General features: G+C 45.9%; 1 protein-coding gene across 2 annotated transcripts; it reads right to left on the bottom strand.

The window, feature by feature from the left end:
• Nucleotides 1-264: 264 nt before the first annotated feature.
• Nucleotides 265-22,856, bottom strand: LOC116947945 (delta(14)-sterol reductase TM7SF2-like). 2 transcript variants are annotated; one of them, XM_032964288.2, is made up of 11 exons: nt 22,733-22,856; nt 21,177-21,308; nt 18,279-18,475; nt 16,575-16,629; nt 15,296-15,490; nt 12,062-12,165; nt 7,142-7,261; nt 6,547-6,715; nt 5,886-5,966; nt 4,819-4,941; nt 265-1,161 (listed from the first exon to the last, which is right to left on the bottom strand). In XM_032964288.2, the coding sequence occupies exons 2-11, from the start codon at nt 21,232-21,234 to the stop codon at nt 1,001-1,003; spliced, it is 1,263 nt and encodes a 420-aa protein (XP_032820179.2). In that variant the 5' UTR covers nt 21,235-21,308; nt 22,733-22,856; the 3' UTR covers nt 265-1,000. The 2 variants fall into 2 exon arrangements, with proteins under 2 accessions (XP_032820179.2, XP_032820180.2); XM_032964289.2 differs by lacking the exon at nt 22,733-22,856 and adding an exon at nt 21,722-22,070.
• Nucleotides 22,857-23,247: the final 391 nt, after the last annotated feature.

Below are 23,247 nucleotides of genomic sequence, written 5' to 3'. Positions count from 1 at the left end.
ACATTAGGCACGCCCCCTTGGCTGCCCGCTTTGACCTCAAGTCTCGTAGTAATCCCGCTCTGGGCTGGCTCTGGTGCATTTCCACTGTATACGTGCTTACAGTCGACTCGTTTGTACATTTTGGTAAAAACGAGTCGAATGTGAGGTCCATTAAAAATCGGGGAAAGTGTTGCGAATATCGCTCCCCAGAGTGCTCAAATGATAACCACTCTGCGCTGTTATCAAACACTTGCATCTCCCGAAAAATCATCCTCCTGAAATACTCACCACCACCACCACCTACATCGTTATGAATTCATCATCAAAGGTAATAAAAAAAACACACAATGTTATTTTGACAATGTATCATTTATTGCAGTGATTGTCATTAAACATTTACCATTTCCCTCCAATGTTCACTCGTAACATGAAGGTAACCCCATTTTTTTCCCATGTTAAGGATTCTGAATTCGCGAATTCTGTATTCGTTTTCAAGAGCGTAACCTTCGCGGATAGAGAGGGCTTACTGTATATCTGAATTGGTACAGACTCTCCCCCAGGTTGACTCAGCCTTTAAATGATGACCTGGTAATCTATGTAAACATCAACACCGGGGGAACGAGGACAGCCTGGCTTGGTGCTGACCACAGCACTTCCCCATGCTCAGTGCAGCTCCTAATCGGTGGTCGCTAACAGCAAGTTATACATGCTTAAATCTATCGCGTGTTTGAGTGTGAGTGTGTATGAAGGTGGGGTGCTCGCTAACAGCACTTGCCACAGCAGTCTGTGCGGCTAGCAGGGGGTGGGGGGTCCCTTTGCCTTTGAAGGTGTGGGGAAACATCATGGACATTGTGGTTTGGAGGCCGTCATCCAACAGTGGATTGACAAAGGAGCTGAACATGTATTGTGCGTGCGTGCGTAGCGTTCCATCGGGGACACCGGTAGACGTTGGCGGAGCAATGACGCGGCAACACTCGATGTTCACCGGCAGGATCCCGGCGGAAGCCACGGTGACGTGAGATCAGTAGACGTAGGGAACGATGCGGTACTTGACTCTGCGGCAGTACTCCAGCCAGGAGGGTCCGTACTTGCGCCGGCAGTCCTCCTCGTCCACCGCGTCGCGCTCCACCAATATGGTGATGCAGAACAGCAGGTACACGTAGGGTGCCAGGTGGCTCACACCTACGGGGGTATGGGTGGGTGGGGGGAGATTTCAGTACCTGTACATAACTTGGCAAACATTCCCAGTTTTGAAGCGGTTAAGCAGTTTGACCCAATCGCTGCCACGGGGGAGCAGTGGTTGTAACATTGTTTTAATCGCTTTATTTTGGTGATTTCGAAAACGTATGGTTAAGCCATGTTTGTTTGTCGAAGTAGGGAGTTAGCCTGATAACTTTTATCTAAATTGTCTTATGGTTGCTATTGTTCGACTTGCATCCCATTGGGATTTTTGCACACAGCGTTGATATACGGTGCTTTTTTTCTGGAAGATTTACAGTTTTTTCCTGGATGTTTCTGTTGCGCATCGTCACTTTAAGATGTTTCTTTGTTCATGTTTTTGTTTGTTGCGGTTGCACCCGAGTCAAGAGCCTCATGGCTCACAGGGCTATACCTAACACATGAAACTGAAACTGAAACGCCACTGGACATGGAACTCCAGGGGTCGTCGGTTCGATCCAATCTCCCTGGCGCGGCAGGTAAGACAATACGGTAAAGTTGATTAAATTCACAACCATACCGCCTCTATTCCACCCAACAGTACTCGGTACTGTCTTTATGAGTACAGTACACCACAGTTATTTGATTCGGAAGGTCTTATGTGGTGGGGTAACGTGATTCGCAAGGTCGTATGTGGTGGGGTAACGTGTGGGTACTGCCACTGAGTGGAAGAGTTAGGCAAATAGCCTCTGAGATAGGCAAATAGCCTCTGAAATGGGCCCTGAAATAACGAAATGGGATAGTGCATATACAGTACGTGTGTGTGTGTGGGGAGCGGTAGCACAGTGGTTAGCGCACGACTCTACGAAGCCGACGACCCGAATTCGATTCCTGCCCACGGCCAACATCAGTGACGCAATATCTGAACAAGGTCCTGCGTCCTCCACGAGGTCGACTCAACCTGAAATGAGCACCTGGTGCGGTGTGTCAAACATCGCCACTGGGGAGACAAAGGCGGCCGGGCGTGGTGCCGGCCACCCACCCCCCTCGTGTGCCGTGCCGCCCTTCATAGGTGCCCCTCGCTAACAGCACTTGCCCAAAAAAGTCTGCTAAGGCTATCCGGGGGATCTTTGTCTTTGTGCTGTTGGCACAGTGTGAAGCACCGGCTCTCCAGAGCTGGCCTGTTCTGACAGCAGTGGCGTGAGCAGGCAATTGCAGGGCTGCACCTTTTCCACCTTTACCTTACAACATGCTGATTATTGTAACAGGTAATGAGAACTATGTAATTGTTTATTTGCCTTCAAAATTGTTATGCAGTGAAAGGGTTTGCAAATCGGCAACCTGCAACTTAAACTTGGGATGATTAGTGCTTGTAATAATTTAAACCCCCCGAGAAAAGAAAATAAACAGCGCAGGATCTATTTTGCCATGTACAAAATAACATAACATTTTGTTCCATCAGCTAATAGGCAATTCTGAGCAGATTAACAACAAATTGCAGCCCCATCCTGTGTCAAACATGGGGAGTTTATTTGGGCTTACTTCACCACACTGGTCACGGTGGGTTAGTGGAAGTGCCTCGTGGTGCATGCCAGAACTATTTCAGATTTGACTCATCACTCACGTTGTTCCAGGAATTGAACTCGGGCCACCGGATTAATCGTGTATTGCTCTAATGTGCTACACCAGTTAATGATTTTATAGAGGGTGCTAATATATATACACGCACACATATCTAAATATTCACATGTATAAATTGTGACCAGCTGTGGATTATGAATTGATTAGAAATTTAGGATAGTTTGGGGAAATCGGTGACCTGTGTTTTGATGCGGTAACAGTAATACAATATCAAGCAGTTTGTGCCTGGGTTATAGGTGATGGTATATATATATATATTTTTACCATGTTCATCGTTAAAACAAATAAACTGTTCAAGACTGTGAATCTGTTGAACTGATGACGGAGTTTTTTTTTCATCACTTAATTCCATTGTTTTTAAAGTGGGGGGGAATTTAATCAGATGATGATTTGTGTGTAGTAACAAACAATTCAATCAAATATATTCGGCACGAGTGAACGTTGCCCCATGTCGTGTTTAGCTGTGGCGTCCAATTACGCGATAATATAATTCGACGTTTATTTTGCGTGCTTTCTGTAGCAACAACTTGGATAAGCTGCAACTGGACAAACTGGCTACTTACGATTTCCAATTTCCCAAGTATGCAGTGGAAACTGTGGACAGGAAAACTTAAGGCAAATTGGTCGGATTAACAGTCACTGCAATACAGACTGACGCCTGTGATCCAGCACTGTGGTGGCAGTAGCAAGGGTTGGTGGATCACGCACAGATGTCGTGAAACACCCTTACCAATTCTGGCGAATTGCCTGACGAAGCTGGCTGTAATCTCGAGCGAAACGTCGTAATCAAATTGTAAATGTTGTGGGTTTACTTTCCAGCACACCAGTGTGCTGAAGTAGTCACTAATTGGCACGTTTTGTTGAAGTGACAAACCTTACGAATTGTCTGTATCAGGTGGTGGCGGGTTCACAAAGTATTTATATTTAAGCTCTCTAAAAAACCCCTTCCTGTGGGCGTCGATGAGGAACTGTAACCCTGGCTTGTTAGAAAAAGGCAGTAGAGCAAATATTGGACTTCAACTGCTCCATGTGTATGGGATAGTTTTGCTCCCTCTCACACGTGACTTTCCTCCGGGTGTTCTGATTTCCTCCCACAACTAACCACTTATTAATTTGCCGATAACACCTTAATATATAGAGGACTGCAGAGCTTGAGAGGGAATTCGGCGCCGGTTCAATGCGTGGCTGCTCTTCCTGCTCGTTTGAGATTCCTCTTCGCACCTCTGAGTATTTTTTCCTCTCTACGAGAGAGAGCGAATACTATGCCATGTGCTGCAAGTTGAAATGATTATGTTACTATTGTTATTAATAACAAAAATAAGTGTTTTTTTTCCGATAAATATGCTTAATTCTAACTTTATTTTGGATGATATTACACTTGTGCTATCAGCGTCAAGCCATGAGATAAGATATATCCGCTTTTAGCGGAAGACCCCGGGGCTGGCCCAGGACACGCTGGCAGGACTATGTCACTCGGCTGGCCTCGGAACGGCTGGGAATTCTCCAGGAAGAGCTAGAGTCTGTCGCCAGGGAAAGGGAGGTCTGCACCGCCCAACTCAACATGCTGCGGCCGCGACCCTCACCGGGACAAGCGGGTTGAGAAACGAGCGAATGTACACTTTGGGGGATTTCTTCTCTGCGATATCCACTTCTGCGGGCTTTTCTCCAACACGGAAGGTTACTAAACTAAACAATTTTGTTTTTATTTCACAAGGTAAGGCCCACTGCGACCTGGTGACAAATGGTAGCTTATGTGGACATTTACAGGAGCCAAATACTGAAAACGCATGTTTCTAAATGTGGAGGGAAAAACTGGAGGGCACGGACAAAAATCCACGCGGCCATGGGGTGAACATGCAAACGTCAAGATTGGAATTGAATCCACAACCTCCTGTATACAAGGCGAGGTAGTTAACATCTCACCGTCGTGGCGCCTCAAAACAAAAAAAATGATAAATTATGAAAATGAATTGCCGCTACCGCAATTTTGAAAACACAAAGTATAAAACACGAGTTGTACGTGAGGTGCCGGTTCCGCACCGCAGGGAAGGGCCCACGCCACCGCCATAATGATATCTCCCAGGTAGTTGGGGTGCCGGAGCCAGCCCCACCAGCCCGATACCAGGAGGCTCTTCCCGTGCTTCGTCGAGATCTTCTGCAGGTCTGCGTCGACAGGGGGCGGAAGAGGCACTCGGAAAATGCGAACTTCGCTCGTTCTTTTGAAATCATAGCAGAAAAATACAACTCTGAAACCACATGTACTTACGTGGCGAGATGTTAACTACCTCGTCTTGGAATACACGAGGTCGTGGTTTTGATCCTGACCCTGACGCCTGTATATTTCGAGTTTGCATGTATCTCTCTCTCTTCCCCATGGCTGTTCTCTCCACGTTTAGAATCTACATGAATTTAGAGTATTTGGCTGCTGCTATAAATTTCCACATGATTCTCAGCCACCACTTAGTTGAGCTATCATTTATGGTCAGGTCACTTCTGAAAAAGAGCTATATAGCTCAGCGGGCCTTACCTAGCAAAATTAAAATAGCTTCTATTTTTCGTTTTAGTTATTGAGGCCAGCTACGTTTGTTCGGCAGCAGATAGCAATGTGGCAAAATTCATTACTATACTGTACTTCTATGTTTCCACCTCAATGCCCCTGCCTCCCCGCGCCCGGCCCTCATTAACTCGCACTGAACTAGCATGGTGAAGTATTGGCCAAATAAACCCCAGCACCCGTACGATATGGGGAGGCCGTTATCCACTAGCAGATTGACAAAAAGGACAGCACACACATGTAAACGTTTGCAGATATGCCCCCCCCCCCCGCCACCCCACCCCTAAAACTCGCTCCCACAATCACTGGCCATCTACGACTGGACATCTGTGAAAAAAGAGCTTTACAGCTCATCGGATTCCTCCAGTATAAATGCATATTCTGATTCTAAAATATTTCAAATCCTGCACCTCCAATTAGCATAGTTGGTTACGTACGGTGCGAAAAAGGTGCATGCAATGCATGGTCTCAGCAGTGTCACTCCGTGAGCGTGCATCGGCGTGTGCCGGCTATGTTGTGGCGCTGTGGACTTTTCAGTGGGATCTGTACTCACGCGCATAGTCGGGGTGGTTTGGGTTCTTCCGAAAGCCATTCTTTTCAGCGTTGGAGCTTCTGTAGATCCAGAATCCAATGACTAAGAGGGGGGGAAAAAAAGACGCGTTTTAAATTACTGTTCTGTTGAGCATCTTTGTCTGAACTCGCGCAGAAATTAGATTCGTAAGTTAAATCCTTGGTTGACTGATGTACGTATGCTGAACTTCTTTCGCATTGAACGTATCCAAGCGTGCTTATCGGACTGTGCGGGGGAAGGACAAGAAACTGAACACAAAATAGCAATTCTAAAGAAATTTGTTTTCAATCTCGATTTCAAACAAGTTCAAATCCCGGTTGGGGGATTGACTCAGTCCATCGTCCGTCTGACGGTTGTTAAAATGGGTAGCACTCTATGGAGTAGTCATCAGTGGTTGTCCTAGATAGGCCCACTCCCACCATGGGAACAATGAATTTTCCACCACTGGTTCAGAGCTGTAAACGGAAAATTGAGTACTGCCTCTTGAGCAGGACATCGCTTTGATGAAACATTTAACCTATTGTACGACACGTTTTAAGCACCCACACGAAATCAAATTCTGGGTGGAAGTCGAGAGAGGTTAAACCATTTTATTTTTTCAGCACCTCGATTTTGTGATTTTGTAAGACACACGCGCACGTACAGAAGAGGGCTGCGATAGCAGCTGCCCCTGGCCAGGACAGCGGCTGTGGATGTCTGAGCAGGAAGTAGGCCTGGATGATGTAGACGAAGGGCACCCATGTCAGCTCCCCACACACCACCGCGTAGCCCAGCCCAGTGGAGATGCTCTCGCGCGTCGTGAGGTCAAAATCCTGTGGGCGCAAACCAAACGATTACGCAAGCGGTTGCCTTTTGATTGGCACAATTAATAGACGCGCGTGTCTTTGGTCTCGGCCGCGTGTGTGCGCGTGCGTGTGTGCAGTCAGCCTGCCAGTCCATTAGCATGGCTTGATGCGTCGGCTGTTTCTCAGAGTGCAAGCTGATGTTTCGCTCAGTGGGGTGATACAAGTGAAGTATTGCTTCATCAGCAACTGGACCATTCTGCCGGACAGCTACAACATTTTCAGGGGAGGCTCAACCTGAACACATAATGAGCTGGCAGCCCAACCCACTTTTACATAGCCACGCCCACCAAATTACTCGTGGGTGGCCTCGCTTTCTTTCTGACTTGGTCACAGGTAACGCAGGACAGCCAGTCTGGGCGATCAACTGGTGATGAGGTCTGGCCTCGTCATTACCTCCTCGAGCACAAGGTCAGCCGTGTAGGTGACGTGGAAGATCGTGATGAGGATGAGAGGCAATGGAGGGTATCCCCACATCTTGATTGCCCAGGCCAGCATGCAGGCGTGGATAGGTCCCTGTATCACACAAGTGCCAACGACAGAGCGCAGGTGTCAGTGCTCGTCCATGTACAACAGAAGCAACAACAACATCAACGACAGCAACAGTGACGGCAGTGGTCGTTTAAAAGTACAATGACGAAGAGGTGGCCGGGTGGGTGGCTCGGTGGTTAGAGCGCTGAGCTGGCACCGGTGAGATCTTGGATTTTAATTCAGGCAACTGCCTGTAATTAAACCGGGTTCTCAAGTGTAACGAGTTGATGGCTTCAGACTCGTCACCAATGACTGTACAACAACAAAAATCGCTCACATTTTTTTGTCTGCACTTCATTTGGCAAAGTGTTGTCTCTGAGAATTACAAACATCAGTTTGACCGTCGTGCGATGACCCATTAGTCTCAGTGGTGGAGTGGGTGTATGTATGTTGAACTTCTTTTGCATCGTACAAAGCCAACTGCGCTAATCGGAGGTGCGGGGAAAGTACTGCCCCCTCCTGCGTGGGCCAGAGGCCACTTAAAGGATCTCAGTGGCAGTTCTGCAATATCCACTTTCGTGGACGGTTCTTTACCAACAAGGGTCGCATTACTGTGCAAGAGATTTAAATTGATACGTCATCCCGTGATAACGCCGTTAGCACAACCAGGAGAAAACGTGGGAATTAAAAAAAAAGATTAATGTAATTGTATTGGCAAGCAGCATTGGTGTAAAACAATAGTCACTAATTAGCTTCTTATGGAGAACATAAATATACGGGCATGCATGCTGAATGCACAGTCGGTGTCTTGAGAAATGGCGATGATATTCTGTAGGCACCTTGCCCAGTAATGAATTTGGAATGCCATGCGCTGGCGGTGGCCGTTGCGTTAATAGGAAATGACGGGTCCGTTGATGATTTATGAAGGGCGGCTGCCAAGTGCGCTTCCAATGTTGCTGGGGTCAAACTTTTACAAGGAGAGAAATGTTCGACCTCGAGGTGTTTACACTACAACTGAAGGGAAAGCTCGCAGTGCATGAGATACAGGTCTGCGAAGTAATGAAAAGCAGCGATAGCATCGGCAGCGATAAGCCCTTCGCAACAGGGATTAAAACTTTGTGCAGCACCAGTACAAATATCTGAAACTAATACAAAGTGACGACCGCACCAGATGAATATTTTGACGCTTGTATGATGTAAAGACAACAGGGTTTTAATTTCCTTTATAACTATTTGCATAGAAGAGTAGGCCAAACATTCTCTAGAAGGGCTCTCTAGAGCTAACTTTAGAGGAGGCGTTTCCACCAGGAGTGGTGTGAGCAAGCAATTGCAGGGCTGCACATTTACCCCGTTTAATTTCAAGGTTACCATTTGAAGTCACGTGTGTTTTTGTTGATTTGCTGAACTAGAGGAGCAGTGCTGAGCGCAATGTGTCCTCAGGGTGCGGTGCAGTTTGGAATCGTTAAACAATTATCGCAAGTGTACACACGGCGGGTCCCTGGCAATACCACGGGGTTAACACAAGCAGGGTGATGAAGTCCCTTCTCTGAGAGTCGAAATTTTAATGAACATTTTTATCGGAGAGGCAAGGATATTGGGAAATGTGTTGGTGGAGATATCGAATGTGTGCAGGCAGTTAAACTACACCGGGTTCCATACGCCAGAGGGGCCCGTCATGGGAAGAAAAATAATCATATCTCACGATATAGAAAGAGGATGGCGCTACATGTAATGGCATTGCCACGGCGGCTAGATGTTAACTACCTCCCTTGGTATGCAGGATGTCGTGGGTTCGATCCCGACCCTGACGCCTGTTTATTTGGAGTTTGCATGTTCTCCCGGTGGTCGCGTGGATTTGTTTTATCCTGATTTTCCCTCCACATTCATAAACCTGCGTTTCAAACACTGGCGGGGGGGGGGGGGGTGGCACGTGCCCCCCCCCCAATTATCTGATCGACTAATTATCCGATCGAAATCCCTCATTTTTATCGGATCATTGGCGTTTATTAGTAATAAATCGGCATTTTGCGACCCCCACTGTCACTGTGTAGCATATTATTAGGCGCCAGGGACTCTGAGATGATAGGACAATAGTCTGAGTCCATAATTGGCAATAAGTAACGGCAAAGCAGCTATAAGTGACTCACATAATTGTGCGCAGTTGCATATACAGATCATGACTTCCCTGAAGGCATTCACCTTCAGCGAGCGCGATGCCGATCACACACGGTTCGAATTCGACCCTCGATCGATGGCTGCGCTATTGGTTTCGAGTATTCAGCTGGTATATATTTCAACATGATAAGCCACTTCGACGAGCTATCATTTGTGGCCAGATCGATTCTTAAAAAGAGCTACATAGTTCAGCGGGCCTTACCTGGTAAAATAAGAATAGTTAGTTTAAAAATAGTTAAATAATGCCACTGACAATAACGAGGGAAACATTACTTCATTCATATGACCTTCTTGATTTGAAGCTTTCGTGACTGCAGGAATCCATAGTTTTATTTTATATGACCGCTACTCGAACGAGAAGAGGATCCTGGGAAAATCGGTACAGGTGGTAACCATAGCCCAGGTACTGGGCTTTATAACATTGGGGGTTTGGGAGACAGGATGACCCTTTGCATTCCCTGCACGAGGGCCCATGCCAACTCCGCTACACCACCGAGGACGAGAGTCCCCTGTGCACTGTTGTGGAACTGCTGGTGGTGTTACGCGATCCCTTCAGGTGCTCATCTGTGCTTAAGGGGACGAATATCGAGAGTCCCCTGTGCACTGTTGTGGAACTGCTGGTGGTGTTACGCGATCCCTTTAGGTGCTCATCTGTGCTTAAGGGGACGAATATCATTCTGAGTTCTCGTTGGTATCTTGCTGGACTAGCGTGTATTTTTGTGGCCAGGTCGCTTCTGAAAATTAGTTAATACCTTGCAATTGTTTTTGTTTCATTTATATTTTAAGTGATGTGTTTACTTTTCCGATACTTTGCACTCCAAAAGTGTTTTTGCATTGTTTGTTGTTCTAACATTCTGACCTGCCACTACTGGACATCTGTGACAAAGAGCTTCATGGCTCATCGGATTCTTCGAATGCAAATAAATATTCTGATTCTGAATTTCGCCTACACTTCGTTTTGCTGGGAGGTGGTGGGGGATGTGCGGGGGGGGGGGGGGGGGAGCTGTGTGAGTCGTGTGATGAGTGACAACGGGGCAAGGTAGGATATTTAAATTGTGAGTGGCAGCTGATAGTGGCAGGTTGCAAATTTGGGAGAGGCCCAATGGGATGGCTGCTTCTCCTCCCCTCGCCACACAGCTGCCAGTGCTTGAACGGGAATGTGAAAACCTGACGTGTGAGAAGGATGCACCACAATGGTCCATTTTTTTCCTCCTCTGTTGCGCATTTTTGAGATACTGTAATAATGTAAATCATTATAACGAGTAACGGGCCGAATATTGTTTGCTCACTCTCGAAGACAGAGAAGAACTCGGAGGAGGAACCATGGACACACGGGAAGGCAGCCATGCGATAAGCTGGCACCAAATCTCTCCCCCGCAGCACCCCTCCTCACCAAGTGGTGTTATCACGAAATGAACTGTGTTATCACCTAATTAAAGAGTGTTTAAATGATGTTTGAGGAAACTGGAGCACCCGGAGGAAATCATTCCCATACAAGTGAGACAGGTGAAGTCCACACTTGCTGCACCGCATTCTCCTGGCGAGCCAGGGTACGGCTCCTCCTCGACACCCACGGGACTGAGTTTCGCAACATTTTTACAATCCACCAACCCTCATCTCCACAGTGCTGGATGTGCGAGCGTGAAAAGTCACCTCCGCACGGCTGTAGTATTTTAAGTGGTATATGCATGCAAACTTAAGACTTGAGATTTATTTTAAGCGCTTCGGCCGAAAGGTTGCAACCTGAAGTTAAATTCTTACCAGACATTCCGCACTTCGGAAAAGCAGACTCATAATTTCCAATTTACATATGTGATGATATGAACGATTCACTGCCCTTTGTCAGTCCACTGAGGGGCAACACGCCGTACTGGTGATGGGGTTGTTTGACCTGACTTTGCCATGCTGGTCAGTGCCATGGATTGGTTCGGATATCACGTGCCACTGATGTTAGCCGTGACCGAGAATCAAACTTGGGTCACTCGGATCATAGTGCAGTGAGCTATCCACCGTTGTCACTGTTCCACTCCCAAGTGACTTAAAATTGTACCGAACAATTATTCAAGCCATTAAAAACCCCTTTTCTTAATTCTTTGTACCTACTGCCCCCTAGTGATTGAAGACCATAATTTATTTTGAATGTTGATGTTACGTCTCCTTACACTTTTTAGTATTTTCCTCAACTTCATCTCGATTGGGCAATCGGTGTTGTGTCGTAATATTAAGCATTTATTTGGATCCCTCGCGGAGCAGCGTTACCCTTTGTGCTCGAGAATGGCCCACGGAAGCGGATGTCGTAGAACTACCTCTGAGACCTCTTCAGGCGACCGACTTCTGATTCACACAGTTGGAGGCAGGACTTTCTTACCCGCCCTGCCACTGAGAATAATGTTAATTGTGTGGATAGTAAAACTGACATTTTGATATTCTCAGAGCTACAATTTAAGCAAATTAAGTACGCAACCGGATTCAACGAGATTAGTTTTTTTTTGTGTGCGCTGTAATTGGTGGCCGGGTGGAGACCACCAACTCTCTGCGTTTGAGAACCCATTTTAATCACATGCTGGTGATTGCCCAGTTTTATTTTGTATCCAGGATCTCTTTAGCCACCGGGGCCACCTCGACAACGATCAACATTTAAAACCCCGGTGGCGTGTTGTTACTACTCACCCAGCTGAGAAAGCCAACGCGCATCATGAAGACAAACTTGAGATCCAGATTTCCGATCTTGGGGTTCAGCTCGCGCCCCATGTAGTAATCGCTGATCACCCGCCCTGCCTCGGCGACCAACACAAGCAAACGGAAAAGAAAAAAAGTTGAATATACTCGTTGGCCTCCTCTTTACTCCTGCTGCTCGGCCTCACTACACACTGCTGTGCCGCGCTAAATAAGCTCTCTCCCCCATATGCATTCACTGAACACGTAACATTAATACTGTAGTAATAATTATTTAGATTTGTAAAGTGCATTTCACCCATAGATCTCAAGTCGCGAAAATAACATTTTGCACAATGTGCCACCCTTTCGTCAATTCACTGCTGGGGTTTTATTTATTTGGTTTTGGTTGAGGGTCCCTCCACACCAGCTTGCGAGTTATGAGTTTTAGATGTATTTATTTCGGCGGGAAGAGCCGGAGGAGCTGCTAGGACTATATTTCATGAACGTCCTGCGATGGTAGACTTTATACAGGACAGGCCCGAGTTACAATCACGGTACAGACGTTATACAGGACAGTCCTGAGTTACAATCATGGTACAGACGTAATACAGGACAGGCCCGAGTTACAATCACGGTACAGACGTTATACAGGACAGCCCTGAGTTACAATCACGGTACAGACGTTATATAGGACAGGACTTCGTGACACAATCACGGTACAGACGTTATACAGGACAGTCCTGAGTTATAATCATGGTACAGACGTAATACAGGACAGGCCCGAGTTACAATCACGGTACAGATGTTATACAGGACAGCCCTGAGTTACAATCACGGTACAGACGTTATATAGGACAGGACTTCGTGACACAATCACGGTACAGACGTTATACAGGACAGGTCTGAGTTACAATCATGGTACAGACGTTATACAGGACAGTCCTGAGTTACAATCACGGTGCAGACGTTGTACAGGACAGTCCTGAGTTACAATCATGGTACAGACGTTGTACAGGACAGTCCTGAGTTAAAATCACGGTACAGACGTTATACAGGACAGTCCTGAGTTAAAATCACGGTACAGACCTTATACAGGACAGGACTTCGTGACACAATTACGGTACAGACGTTGTACAGGACAGGACTTCGTGACACAACCACGGTTACATAGGTCACGATACAAAACAGCGAGTATAAATACGTGCTTCATATGTTACAGGAATAGAGAATTCGCTGCAAATGTAAACGAAAAACACATGACTACATTGTTTTACGAACAAAAGGAAGAGAAGGGAAAAATGTCATTTAACAAAGCGAACACGATCAGTAACAGGGAACTTTGGATGAATGTATGTTGAAACTTCTTTTGCACCGTATGTAGCCAACCGTGCTAATCGGAGGTGCTCTCCACATAGACTCGGACCCGCGATTCTCAGCAGATTATTTATCAGAGCCGCGGCTATGAAGGAACTTGAGTTTCAGGAGTGAGCGAAAATTTACCACGGTCGGCAACGATTGAAATCCCAAATTTTACGCGATGATAGCAATTCCACAATGGGGTAGCAGCCACCAAGGTTTTTAAGATCACGTAGGAATGGCTTTGAAGGCTTCGTTTACTTTCTTTTGCGGTCAACAGATCCATCAGGTACTCAGTGGATGTATTCGACCCATACTTCACCACGTTGGTCAATGCGGTTTGTTGAAGGCCAGCGAGCATAGATGTACGGTATAACAATGGATTTTGATGCACTGTGCCCTGTACTGCTGACCTCGTCACTCTGTAGCAGGCTATAGCAACCTGTCATGCATGGTGGTTGCCCATCCAAGCACTATCTACGCTCAACAATAAGCACCTAGCGTGGTTGTGTGCGACTATTCTTGCTGCCGAGCGGCATCTTGTTGTTACTGGCTCCTGCACTCACACGCAAACAATAGCTGTCCTGTGAAGAGACACCATCACAACGTGGAGTTCTGACCACTGGCGCAAGGCTGCAAACAGGAAATTCGGCCCTGTGGTCATCTGGGCAGGAAGCCACCTTGACTCTGACTTTTTGACTCTTTCCAACTTTAGCTTTGTCCGTCCATCGATGACTTGAGGGCCACGATAATTCCCGCAAAGCATGATCCAATTCGTGGCGCCCACGGTGGCGAGATATGAACTACCTCGCCTGGTATACAGGAGGTCGTGGGTTTCATCCCAACTCGAGACGCCTGTATATTTGAGTGTGCATGTTGTGCTCCCCGTGGTCGCTCGGATTCTTCTCCCTCCACATTTAGAAACATGCGTTTAGAGAATTTGGCTGCTATAAATGTCCACGTAATAAGCCACTTCGTTGAGCTATCATTTGTGGCCAGGTAACTTCTGAATAAGAGCTACATAGCTCAGTGGGCCTTACGTGGCAAAATAAAAAAAAGTTTAATTCAGACTTACCATATTGAAAACTGGCCCCATTGATTAATGCATTGCCCAAAACTTGCAAACATAAACCAGCACAAATAGAACTGCAAAATATTAAAACGCGTTTTGCACCGAAAGTTATCCATCAGCTTCCAGACTGCTAATTAATGTATGTACTTCTGCAGACAAGAGCATTTTGGGACAAGAATTTGGTCATGCTGCGGTGGCAGTGGTGCACAAAGCACAGCTCATAAAAAAAAAACACTCAGTACGTTCAATTTTGATTTAAAGCTTTCGTGACTGCAGGGATTCATATTCTTGGTTCTTTCGGTAAAGTCACGTAGAAGGGAAATAATAAAATAATAAAAAATATAAAACAATAAAATAATAAAAATTATAAAACAAGAAAATTATCACGACGTTTCGACTGCAACACAAACAATCATCATCAGGTGTGAAAACCACAGCAAGAACGTTTGATGATGATTGCTTGTGTTGCAGTCAAAACGTCGTGAGAATTTTATTGTTTTATGTTTTTATTATTTTATTGTTTCCCTCCTACGTGACTTTACCGAAAGAACCAAGAATACTCAGTACGTTCGTCAATAACACTGTGGCTTTTAAAAGGAAAAAATTGTAACATACCTTTTTTCAAAGTACATCAATGTGTGCGATGGCACAGGGTCATTCCCCAAAACGTCACCTATTATTTTATTTCCTGTTAAGGCAGTGAAGCCGCCAAATGTGTTTAGCTCGTTTCATTTTGAAAAGTGTTACAGAATCCATGGTTTTTCCTAACTTGTTGAATAAAATATGGAGGTGTAGGTTGGCAGAAGGTGCCACCTTACCCGTGTTTCCCTCCGGTACCAGTTCCGTGATTGGCGCCGAAAACGACTTGATGTAGAGCAGGAGGCTGACGATGGCACCCAAGAGGATGGCGGACACGAGCAGCTGGAGGTACCGCTCCGGGACGATGGTGAGATCGAGCCCTGCAGCGTAGGCAAGGGCGACCAGCCCCATGGAGGCGAGGTAGGCCTGTACACCTGCAGCGCGTTCATCGTGGGACGTGTCGCCAGCTTAGTTGGTTTTAACACGAGGCCAGGGGTCGAGAAACTTGCTGCTCCGGAGCCGCATGCGGCTCTTTAAGAAGTGCTCCGTGACGTTATTTATTCAGGACCACCGTATTCTATTCACGTACATTGCGGCTCTTGAAATATTGAGTTGTTTAGCGAATTCGAAAAAAATGGCTCTTATTATTATTTTGGTTGCTGGCCCCTGCACTCAGTCGTCTTCTCATTCTTCAATGTCAGGGGTCTCATCATGGCATGAAATCAGCTGCTCAGATTTTCTCTCTCCTTGGGCGTCTTATTCTCTGCCCCTGGTTTAGTCACATCCACTGTTCTTACATGGAGATCGATAGACTTACATTGAGACCCATACACTTGCATAGACTTACATAGAGTTCCATAGCTTCATGTACAGACCCATAGACTTATACTTAAGCCAGAAGTTCCATTGTTGCCCGGGTATTCTCTCTCCATGAGCTTCTATTCTGTCCCACTTATGTATCTATGTTGAACTTCTTTTGCACCGTAAGTAGCCAACCATGCTCATCAGAGGTGTGGGTGAAGGACAACAAACTAAACACAAAACGCAGATCTCAAGAAATGAGTTTTCAATCTAGATTTAAAGGTGCATATAGCTCCAGTGGCTTCCTAATATCGAAAGAACATTCCAGAAAGCAACAGAAGTCATATCCACTGCCCTTGTATCTCGTTCCACTGCATCCTCTATCTCTCCCTTGGTCTCCCTCTCCTCCCCCTGCCTTTCTAATTGCATCTTGTTTGGTGGATGTTCTACTTTAAGCAGTTGGAACAATGAACAGAGTGGGTGGTTGTGGCTTTCCATTGCGATGGAAAACGTCGCGAGCGTTATTTGCGAATAAAAACCGCATGAAGGAAAAGTCAACAATGAGGAATACTGTAAAACGGTTGTCCAGAAGCAGAAAAAAGTGGTCGGAAAATAACAGAAAATTTTACAAAAGTGGCATTTTTAGTTTTACTGTTGTAGTGCCAGCCGGTCAATACAGCACAAACGCGGAGCAGATATTACTTTGTTGATAAATACCGTTCAGGTTGTACTTCAATCGTTTCCCACTGTTCAATGGTGTTCCTTCTGCCACCTGAATGAAATATAACACAGCACATGGTAAAATACAGCATTGTACAGCATTGTCACATTTACTGCCACGATAAAATAAAGCATTGTTGGGGACACAGCAGATGCATGGCCAGGGAGTCGGTGGGGGTGGGAGGGAGCAAAGGGCCTTTGGAGATTATTTATGAATGTAAAATATTAAAGAAATAATCGATAATTATGCTATCATCGAAGGTGCGATAGAGTGATGAAATCATCCCATGTGCAGGTACCATGTGGATTGTTGCATCGCGGGAGGTGACGGTGGCTTAGAGGACTTCATCCAGCAGTGGATTGACCATGGCTGAGGATGATCATTTAATTATAGATTCATTTTATATCATATAATGGAATCTTAACTTACACGCAATCAACATTATTTCACAAAATTAGTTCCGTTGTCAGACAGCGGACACAATTTACTCCCGAAGTTTGTATCTGGATGCACCACGTGCTGGTGGTGCGAGTTGGCCAAACAATACAATTCTAGATTTGAAGCTTTCGTGACTGCAAGGATCCATACTCTTTGGTTCTATTCGGTAAAGTCACGTAGGTAAAAATAAAATAACAAAAATCACGACGTTTCGGCCACAACACAAGCGACCTTCATCAGGTGAAGGGACCGGACTGTCCAGAGGACAGCGTTGGAGTGAAGACAGCCAAGCCCAGGTCGCGTCCTTTATGCTGTGTGGGAGGAAACAAAAAACGCCTTGACAAAGGAATTAGCATAACAATGATGTACTGGACCGGCACGGTGGGGGTGGGGGGGGGGGAAGGAGTTTACATAATGTTGGTGTGAAGGGAAATAAGTGGCTGTGAAAGTTTGGGATACCACTACTTGAAAAAATATACTGTACCATTGAAAATTAGTTTAATGTTTGGTTTGATTTAGAACATATTTCCAATGATTGCTTAATTTGAAACCATCCTCTCGGTTGAAATTGTGTCTGTGTTTGTAAAAAAAATTTCAAGTAGTGGTATCCCAAACTTTCACATCCACTTATTTCCCTTCACACCAACATTACGTAAACTCCTTCCCCTCCCCCACCCCCACCGTGCCGGTCCAGTACATCATTGTTATGCTAATTCCTTTGTCAAGGTGTTTTTTGTTTCCTCCCACACAGCTTAAAGGACGCGACCTGGGCTTGGCTGTCTTCACTCCAACGCTGTCCTCTGGACAGTCCGGTCCCTTCACCTGATGAAGGCCGCTTGTGTTGTGGTCGAAACGTCGTGATTTTTGTAATTTTATTTTTACCTACGTGACTTTACCGAATAGAACCAAAGAGTACAAACAATACAACTTAGGACCAAATAGCCTGGGCAAATGTTGGCGCTCGTTGAATTCCCTCTGAATCGATTCCGGCGCCTGTATATTTGGAGTTTGCATGGTCTCCCCGTGGTCACGTGCATTTTTCTCCGGTTTCCTCCGGTTTTTCCCTTCACATTTAGAATGAACACGCAGTTTAGGGTATTTGGCTCCTGAAATGTTCACGTGGTAATTCCACTTCGTTGAGCTATTGTTCGTGGGCCAGGTCGCTTCTCAAAAAAGAGCTGCATAGCTCAGTGGGCCTTGCGTGGTAAAAACATTCAAACAGTTGATAGTTCAGTTTGCGAAAAACAGGTGGGGCACAGCACCGTGCCCGTGGGCAGCAAGTAGAGGGCGCACTGCAGGAGGCACCAGCCGAGGACGACGAGGAACGCGGTTCCGTCCCATAGCTGGAGCGGCGAGCAGGGGAGCCGTGGCACCTGCAGGAGGCTCCCGTCTGGCGAGTCGCATGCCAGCACGAGCAGCAGCGGCACCAGCGGCAGCATAATTATGCGGACGATCGTCTCTGCGCGGGGGGGGGGGGAGTTAAACGGACTTGCATTAACCGCGCGCCGACGATAATTCTCGTCACTTTTAGAGTATTTGGCTGCTGTCCACTTCCGCGTGATGAGCCGTCTTCTTCGAGCTGTCATTTATGGCCAGGTCGCTTTTGAAAAAGGTGCAAAATAGCTCGGTGGGCATTACCTGGTATAATTAAAATCTTGATTGAAAGCTTTCGTGACTGCAGGGATTCATATTCTTGGTTCTTTCGGTAAAGTTACATAGAAGGGAAACAATAAAATAACAAAAATATAAAACAATACAATTCTCATGACGTTTCGACTGCAACACAAGCAATCGTCATCAGGTGTGAAAACCACAACAAGAACATTTGGTTTTCACACCTGCTGATGATTGCTTGTGTTGCAGTCGAAACGTCGTGATAATTTTATTGTTTAATATTTTTTATTGTTATATTGTTTCCCTTCTACGTGACTTTACCGAAAGAACCAATAATATAATTAAAATCGTTTAGATGAACGAAAAATTGTTTTACATTTTAATTGCTTGTCGTCCAGGGGCAGTCTTCGGTTCGATATCGTGATCGACAAGGCCCTCCACCTGCAATCCACTGCTGGATGAGGGCCTCCTCGCGTCGTGCGGGTCGTGAGGGTTATTTGGACCGTACAGTAAATTGGATCATTTTGTACAAATGCCTGATTGGAAATGAGCACAGTATATTGCACAACTGAGACCGCTGCTGCTGAAGTCTGAAAATCTTCATTATGCTAATCGACAATCCCCGGTCAGTGCAGGCCGGTGGAGATGGGGATCTAAGATGTGGGAGCATAGAAGTGCAAAACTGGTGTTTGGCGCACAAGCCTTCTGCTGCCCACCCCGTAGCCCCACAGCCGCCTATAACAACCTGCAGCACACGGTGGTCGCCCACCCAAGCACTATCCAAGCTCAACCCTGCTCGACAGGGGTGCATCCCGTGTGATTTTGTACTGGGCTTGTCACACAGCACTCTGCTTTTTATATATGGGCCTCGGTGATACAACAATATCCTGTACTCATTTCAGTAGGAAATTTACCATACAAAAAAAAAACGATCTTCTTTGGTTCTTTCGGTAAAGTCACGTAGAATGAGAATAAAATAATAAATTGATCAAATAAAATAACACAATAATATTCTCACGACGTTTCGGCCACAACACAAGCGGCCTTCATCAGGTGAAGGGACGAGACTGTCTGGTAGGACAGCGCTGGAGTGAAAATGCCACGCTCAGATCACGACCTTTAAGCTGTGTGAGAAGAAACAAAGCGCCTTGACAAATGAATTAGCATATAATTTAGCATTGAAATGGCTGAGTGATTAGCTTGTGACTGGTCGCAGAAATGGCTATGTTAAAGTTAAAGCATACACATCCGCAGAGGCACCCCTTGACAAAGGAATTAGCATAGAATTTAGCATTGAAATAGCTAAGTTAAAGCATACACATCCGCAGAGGCACCCCTTGACAAAGGAATTAGCATAGAATTTAGCATTGAAATAGCTGAGTGATCAGCTTGTAACTGGTCACAGAAATAGCTATGTTAAAGTCAGAGCATACACATTCACCGAGGCACCTAGTACAAATCAAACAGGAGAATTTAGCATTTAAATAACTAGGCGAATTTAGCATTGAAATAACTGAGTGATTAGCTAGTGACTGGTCACAGAAATGGCTATGTTGAAGTCAAGGCCTACACATCTGAGCTATTCACAGTAACTGGGTATACAATACAATATATAATGAATACTATATAGTGAACCAATAAAAATCTAAAATATAAATTACCTTAATGTTATCAATAAACTCTATATTCTCCAATCAGCTAAGCTACTAACAATAAGTCGTTATATATCACAATGCTATATGGCGAAAAAATGGGTGGTTTCTTACCCTCAACTTTACCAACACAGATAGCTACGGGCCCCGTTCAGACGGACGAGTTCATCCATGGTCGGAACAGAGGAGGGGGAGAGAGACAGCTGCGAGGCGCTATTATACTCCATGTTGTAAACCATACCATTAACCGTGGTGTGAGAGGTATTAAGAGTCAATGCTGGCGAAAGACCTGCGGTCTGAAGGTCATCGTAAAATACAATTAATTAAGAACGGAAATGGTTTAAAACATCTTTCCAATGGTTACTAAGCCAGAATCCATCTTCTCGGTTGAAATTGTCTCTGTGCTTGTATATGTGAATGGCCTCATGAACGAATCTCTCATGGTAGCCGGTTGGTTTGCAAAGAACCTCCGTCTTGGAGAAGTCAATGTCATGTGAGCCCACTGAATTATAACAGTGATCTGCCACGGCAGAGGAGTTCGTTCTACCGTGTTTCAAGTCTGCTTTATGTTCGCGGATGCGGTCCGAGATATGTCGTTTGGTTTCTCCAATGTAGCTACTACCACAGAGGCACTTTAGTTTGTAAACGCCCGGGTACTGTATGTCTGGAACAGCATCTTTTACAGATGGAACTAAATCACGGATTTTATGTACTGTGTTGAATCGGACCTGGATCTTGTGTTTATTCAGGATTTTGGAGATCTTTTTAGTGACCCCTGCAATGTAGGGTAAGGTTGATGGTTTTGAGTGGCTCCACAAGAGGATCCTTCTTCATGACTGGAGTTATAACTTGACTCTGGCAAATCGACAGCACTTACTGATAGAAATTACTTACTCGCATATCCTCCAGAGTAAAATGTAACCGTCAGCGCCTCTTTTTCTGAGTCCACCATGCTGATGAAATTGGAGTGGCAACAACGCACTCGGTGTTGGGGGTGGCGGACGGCGTAGTAGCACGCTTTGCCTCCTGTAGACAAAAGTTGGCTTGTTAGGGACACTTTACCGAAGTTCTCCGATTAGCACGGTTGGTTACTTACGATGCAAAATAAATTCAACATACATGCATAATGAATCGGAGAGGCAGGCAACGACACGGTTCGAAAGGAGCCTGGATACGTAACGTCCCTTGCTCCAAATCCACCGCTCTCATAGCTGCACCGGTATGAGTCCTGTATTCCGCTGGCAAGCCGTACGGCAATCCTCGCAAACAAAAGGACCGATATGCCAACTTGGCAGAGATGTGTCAAATGTTCAAGTGAATGCTCGCTTCACGTGATTCCAATTTCCTGCTCAAACGAAGGCACTTTATGAATCAACTTGATGACACAGGTAAAATAACAAAGAAAAGCTAAAGGGGCAGCCCTGCAATTGCTTGCTCACGTGACTGCTGGCAGAATGACCTCCATTGCTGGCAGACGGGCAAACTCGGCAGGATAGTTTGTGTCCTCTTCTACGTTGACCAGTTGTGCTGCAAAATGTGGGTGCATCCCCATTATAACCCCACCAAACGCGACCTGGCAATCAAATAATTGTGGTGCACCCATTTGTACCGCCGAGAGGACAGAGGCGGTGGTGGAATTTGAGAAACTCGCACCACCGTTTCAGCTGCCGCGACGAGAGATAAAATCGAACTGGCAAACTTCTGGAGCTGATGCCCATTGTGCTAACAACTACACCACGGCAGCATCCCCTGCCGTTAGCATCGGGAGGTCTAGTAACGGGACTAAAATGCCGCACAATACCCAACCATCACAGGATCCACTTTAAAATGAATAAAAAGCAGTTACGCAACTCCTAGTGGACCGTCCATGTGTGAGAAATTTGTCACGGCCAGAAAAGTGAATGATCGTTTTCCAGAACATTCCCATTTGCTCTGGTGGTTACACGAGACGCAGTTTATCTGGAATAAGGAGACTGTCTGGACGGCCCTCTACTCCACAATGTGCATTGCATAATGAGGCCCCCTTCTATTTCATGCACGGTTCTTGAGAGGGAGATGTATGTTGAACTCCTTTTGCACCTTATGTAGCTAACCATGCTAATCGGAGGGGCGACACTGCTAGGCTTGTGGTTCCTCATAAAAATATATTAGTAAAGCAGCCTCGTATCATTGTAAAAAAAAAAATATCCCGTTATCGCGATTGTGCTATCGACGTCATGTCACGACTATCCACTCGGATAATTCAGTGCACAAACAAATGTAACCTCACGGCGTTTTCTTTTTCTGCAGTCATTGGTGGCCAGGCTTAAAACGTCAACTCCCTATATTTCCAGAACCCAGTTTAACCACAAAGCTACCGAGTTAATAGTTACGTTTTGGTACCGTTTCCATTTCACAACTCCTGCCATAATGTGCGCAGCACAACGATACCAACGTGAAAGCCAGCTTACCGCTTTTTTTTCTTCTGCTTCAAGAATGCGCCTTGCTTCTTGAGGCCACGGTGTAACGGGTGGCCACCCGGCAGGCGAGTGCGTCTTGCTTGCTTGCTGCCTTCCCTTTATCAGCGCTCTGTCACACACCTTGGGTTTCCTCTTCCTCTTACAAGGCCGGCCTTGCTGACGCACCGACCATGAGGCCGTGCCGCCACCACGGCGCTTGTGAAGGCTTTGCCGACAGCATGCCCTCACTTTGTCGGAACCCTGGTCGCTTCTTGCAAACGAGACTATGTTTGGTCCCTTTGAGTTCTCACCTGCTTAAAAAATATGGAAACTGTTTTGTTATTCTGCCAGGAAAGTCCCGCTGAGCGCTGTAGCTCTTTTTTTCAGAAGCAACCTGGCCACGATTGTTCGCTGAACGAAATGCTGGCTTATCACGTGAACATTTACAGCAGCCGAATACTTCAAAATGCATGCTTCTAAATGTGGAGGGAAAAACCGGAGGACCCGGAGAAAAATCTACGCGACCA

The sequence above is a fragment of the Petromyzon marinus genome, chromosome 31 (assembly GCF_048934315.1).
Source record: "Petromyzon marinus isolate PM22_M1 ecotype Great Lakes invasive population chromosome 31, UKy_Petmar_22M1.pri1.0, whole genome shotgun sequence".
In the NCBI taxonomy this organism is placed as follows: Eukaryota; Metazoa; Chordata; class Hyperoartia; order Petromyzontiformes; family Petromyzontidae; genus Petromyzon; species Petromyzon marinus.
Note: the sequence above shows the minus strand (reverse complement) of the source record. Positions and strands in the feature narration are given on the sequence as shown.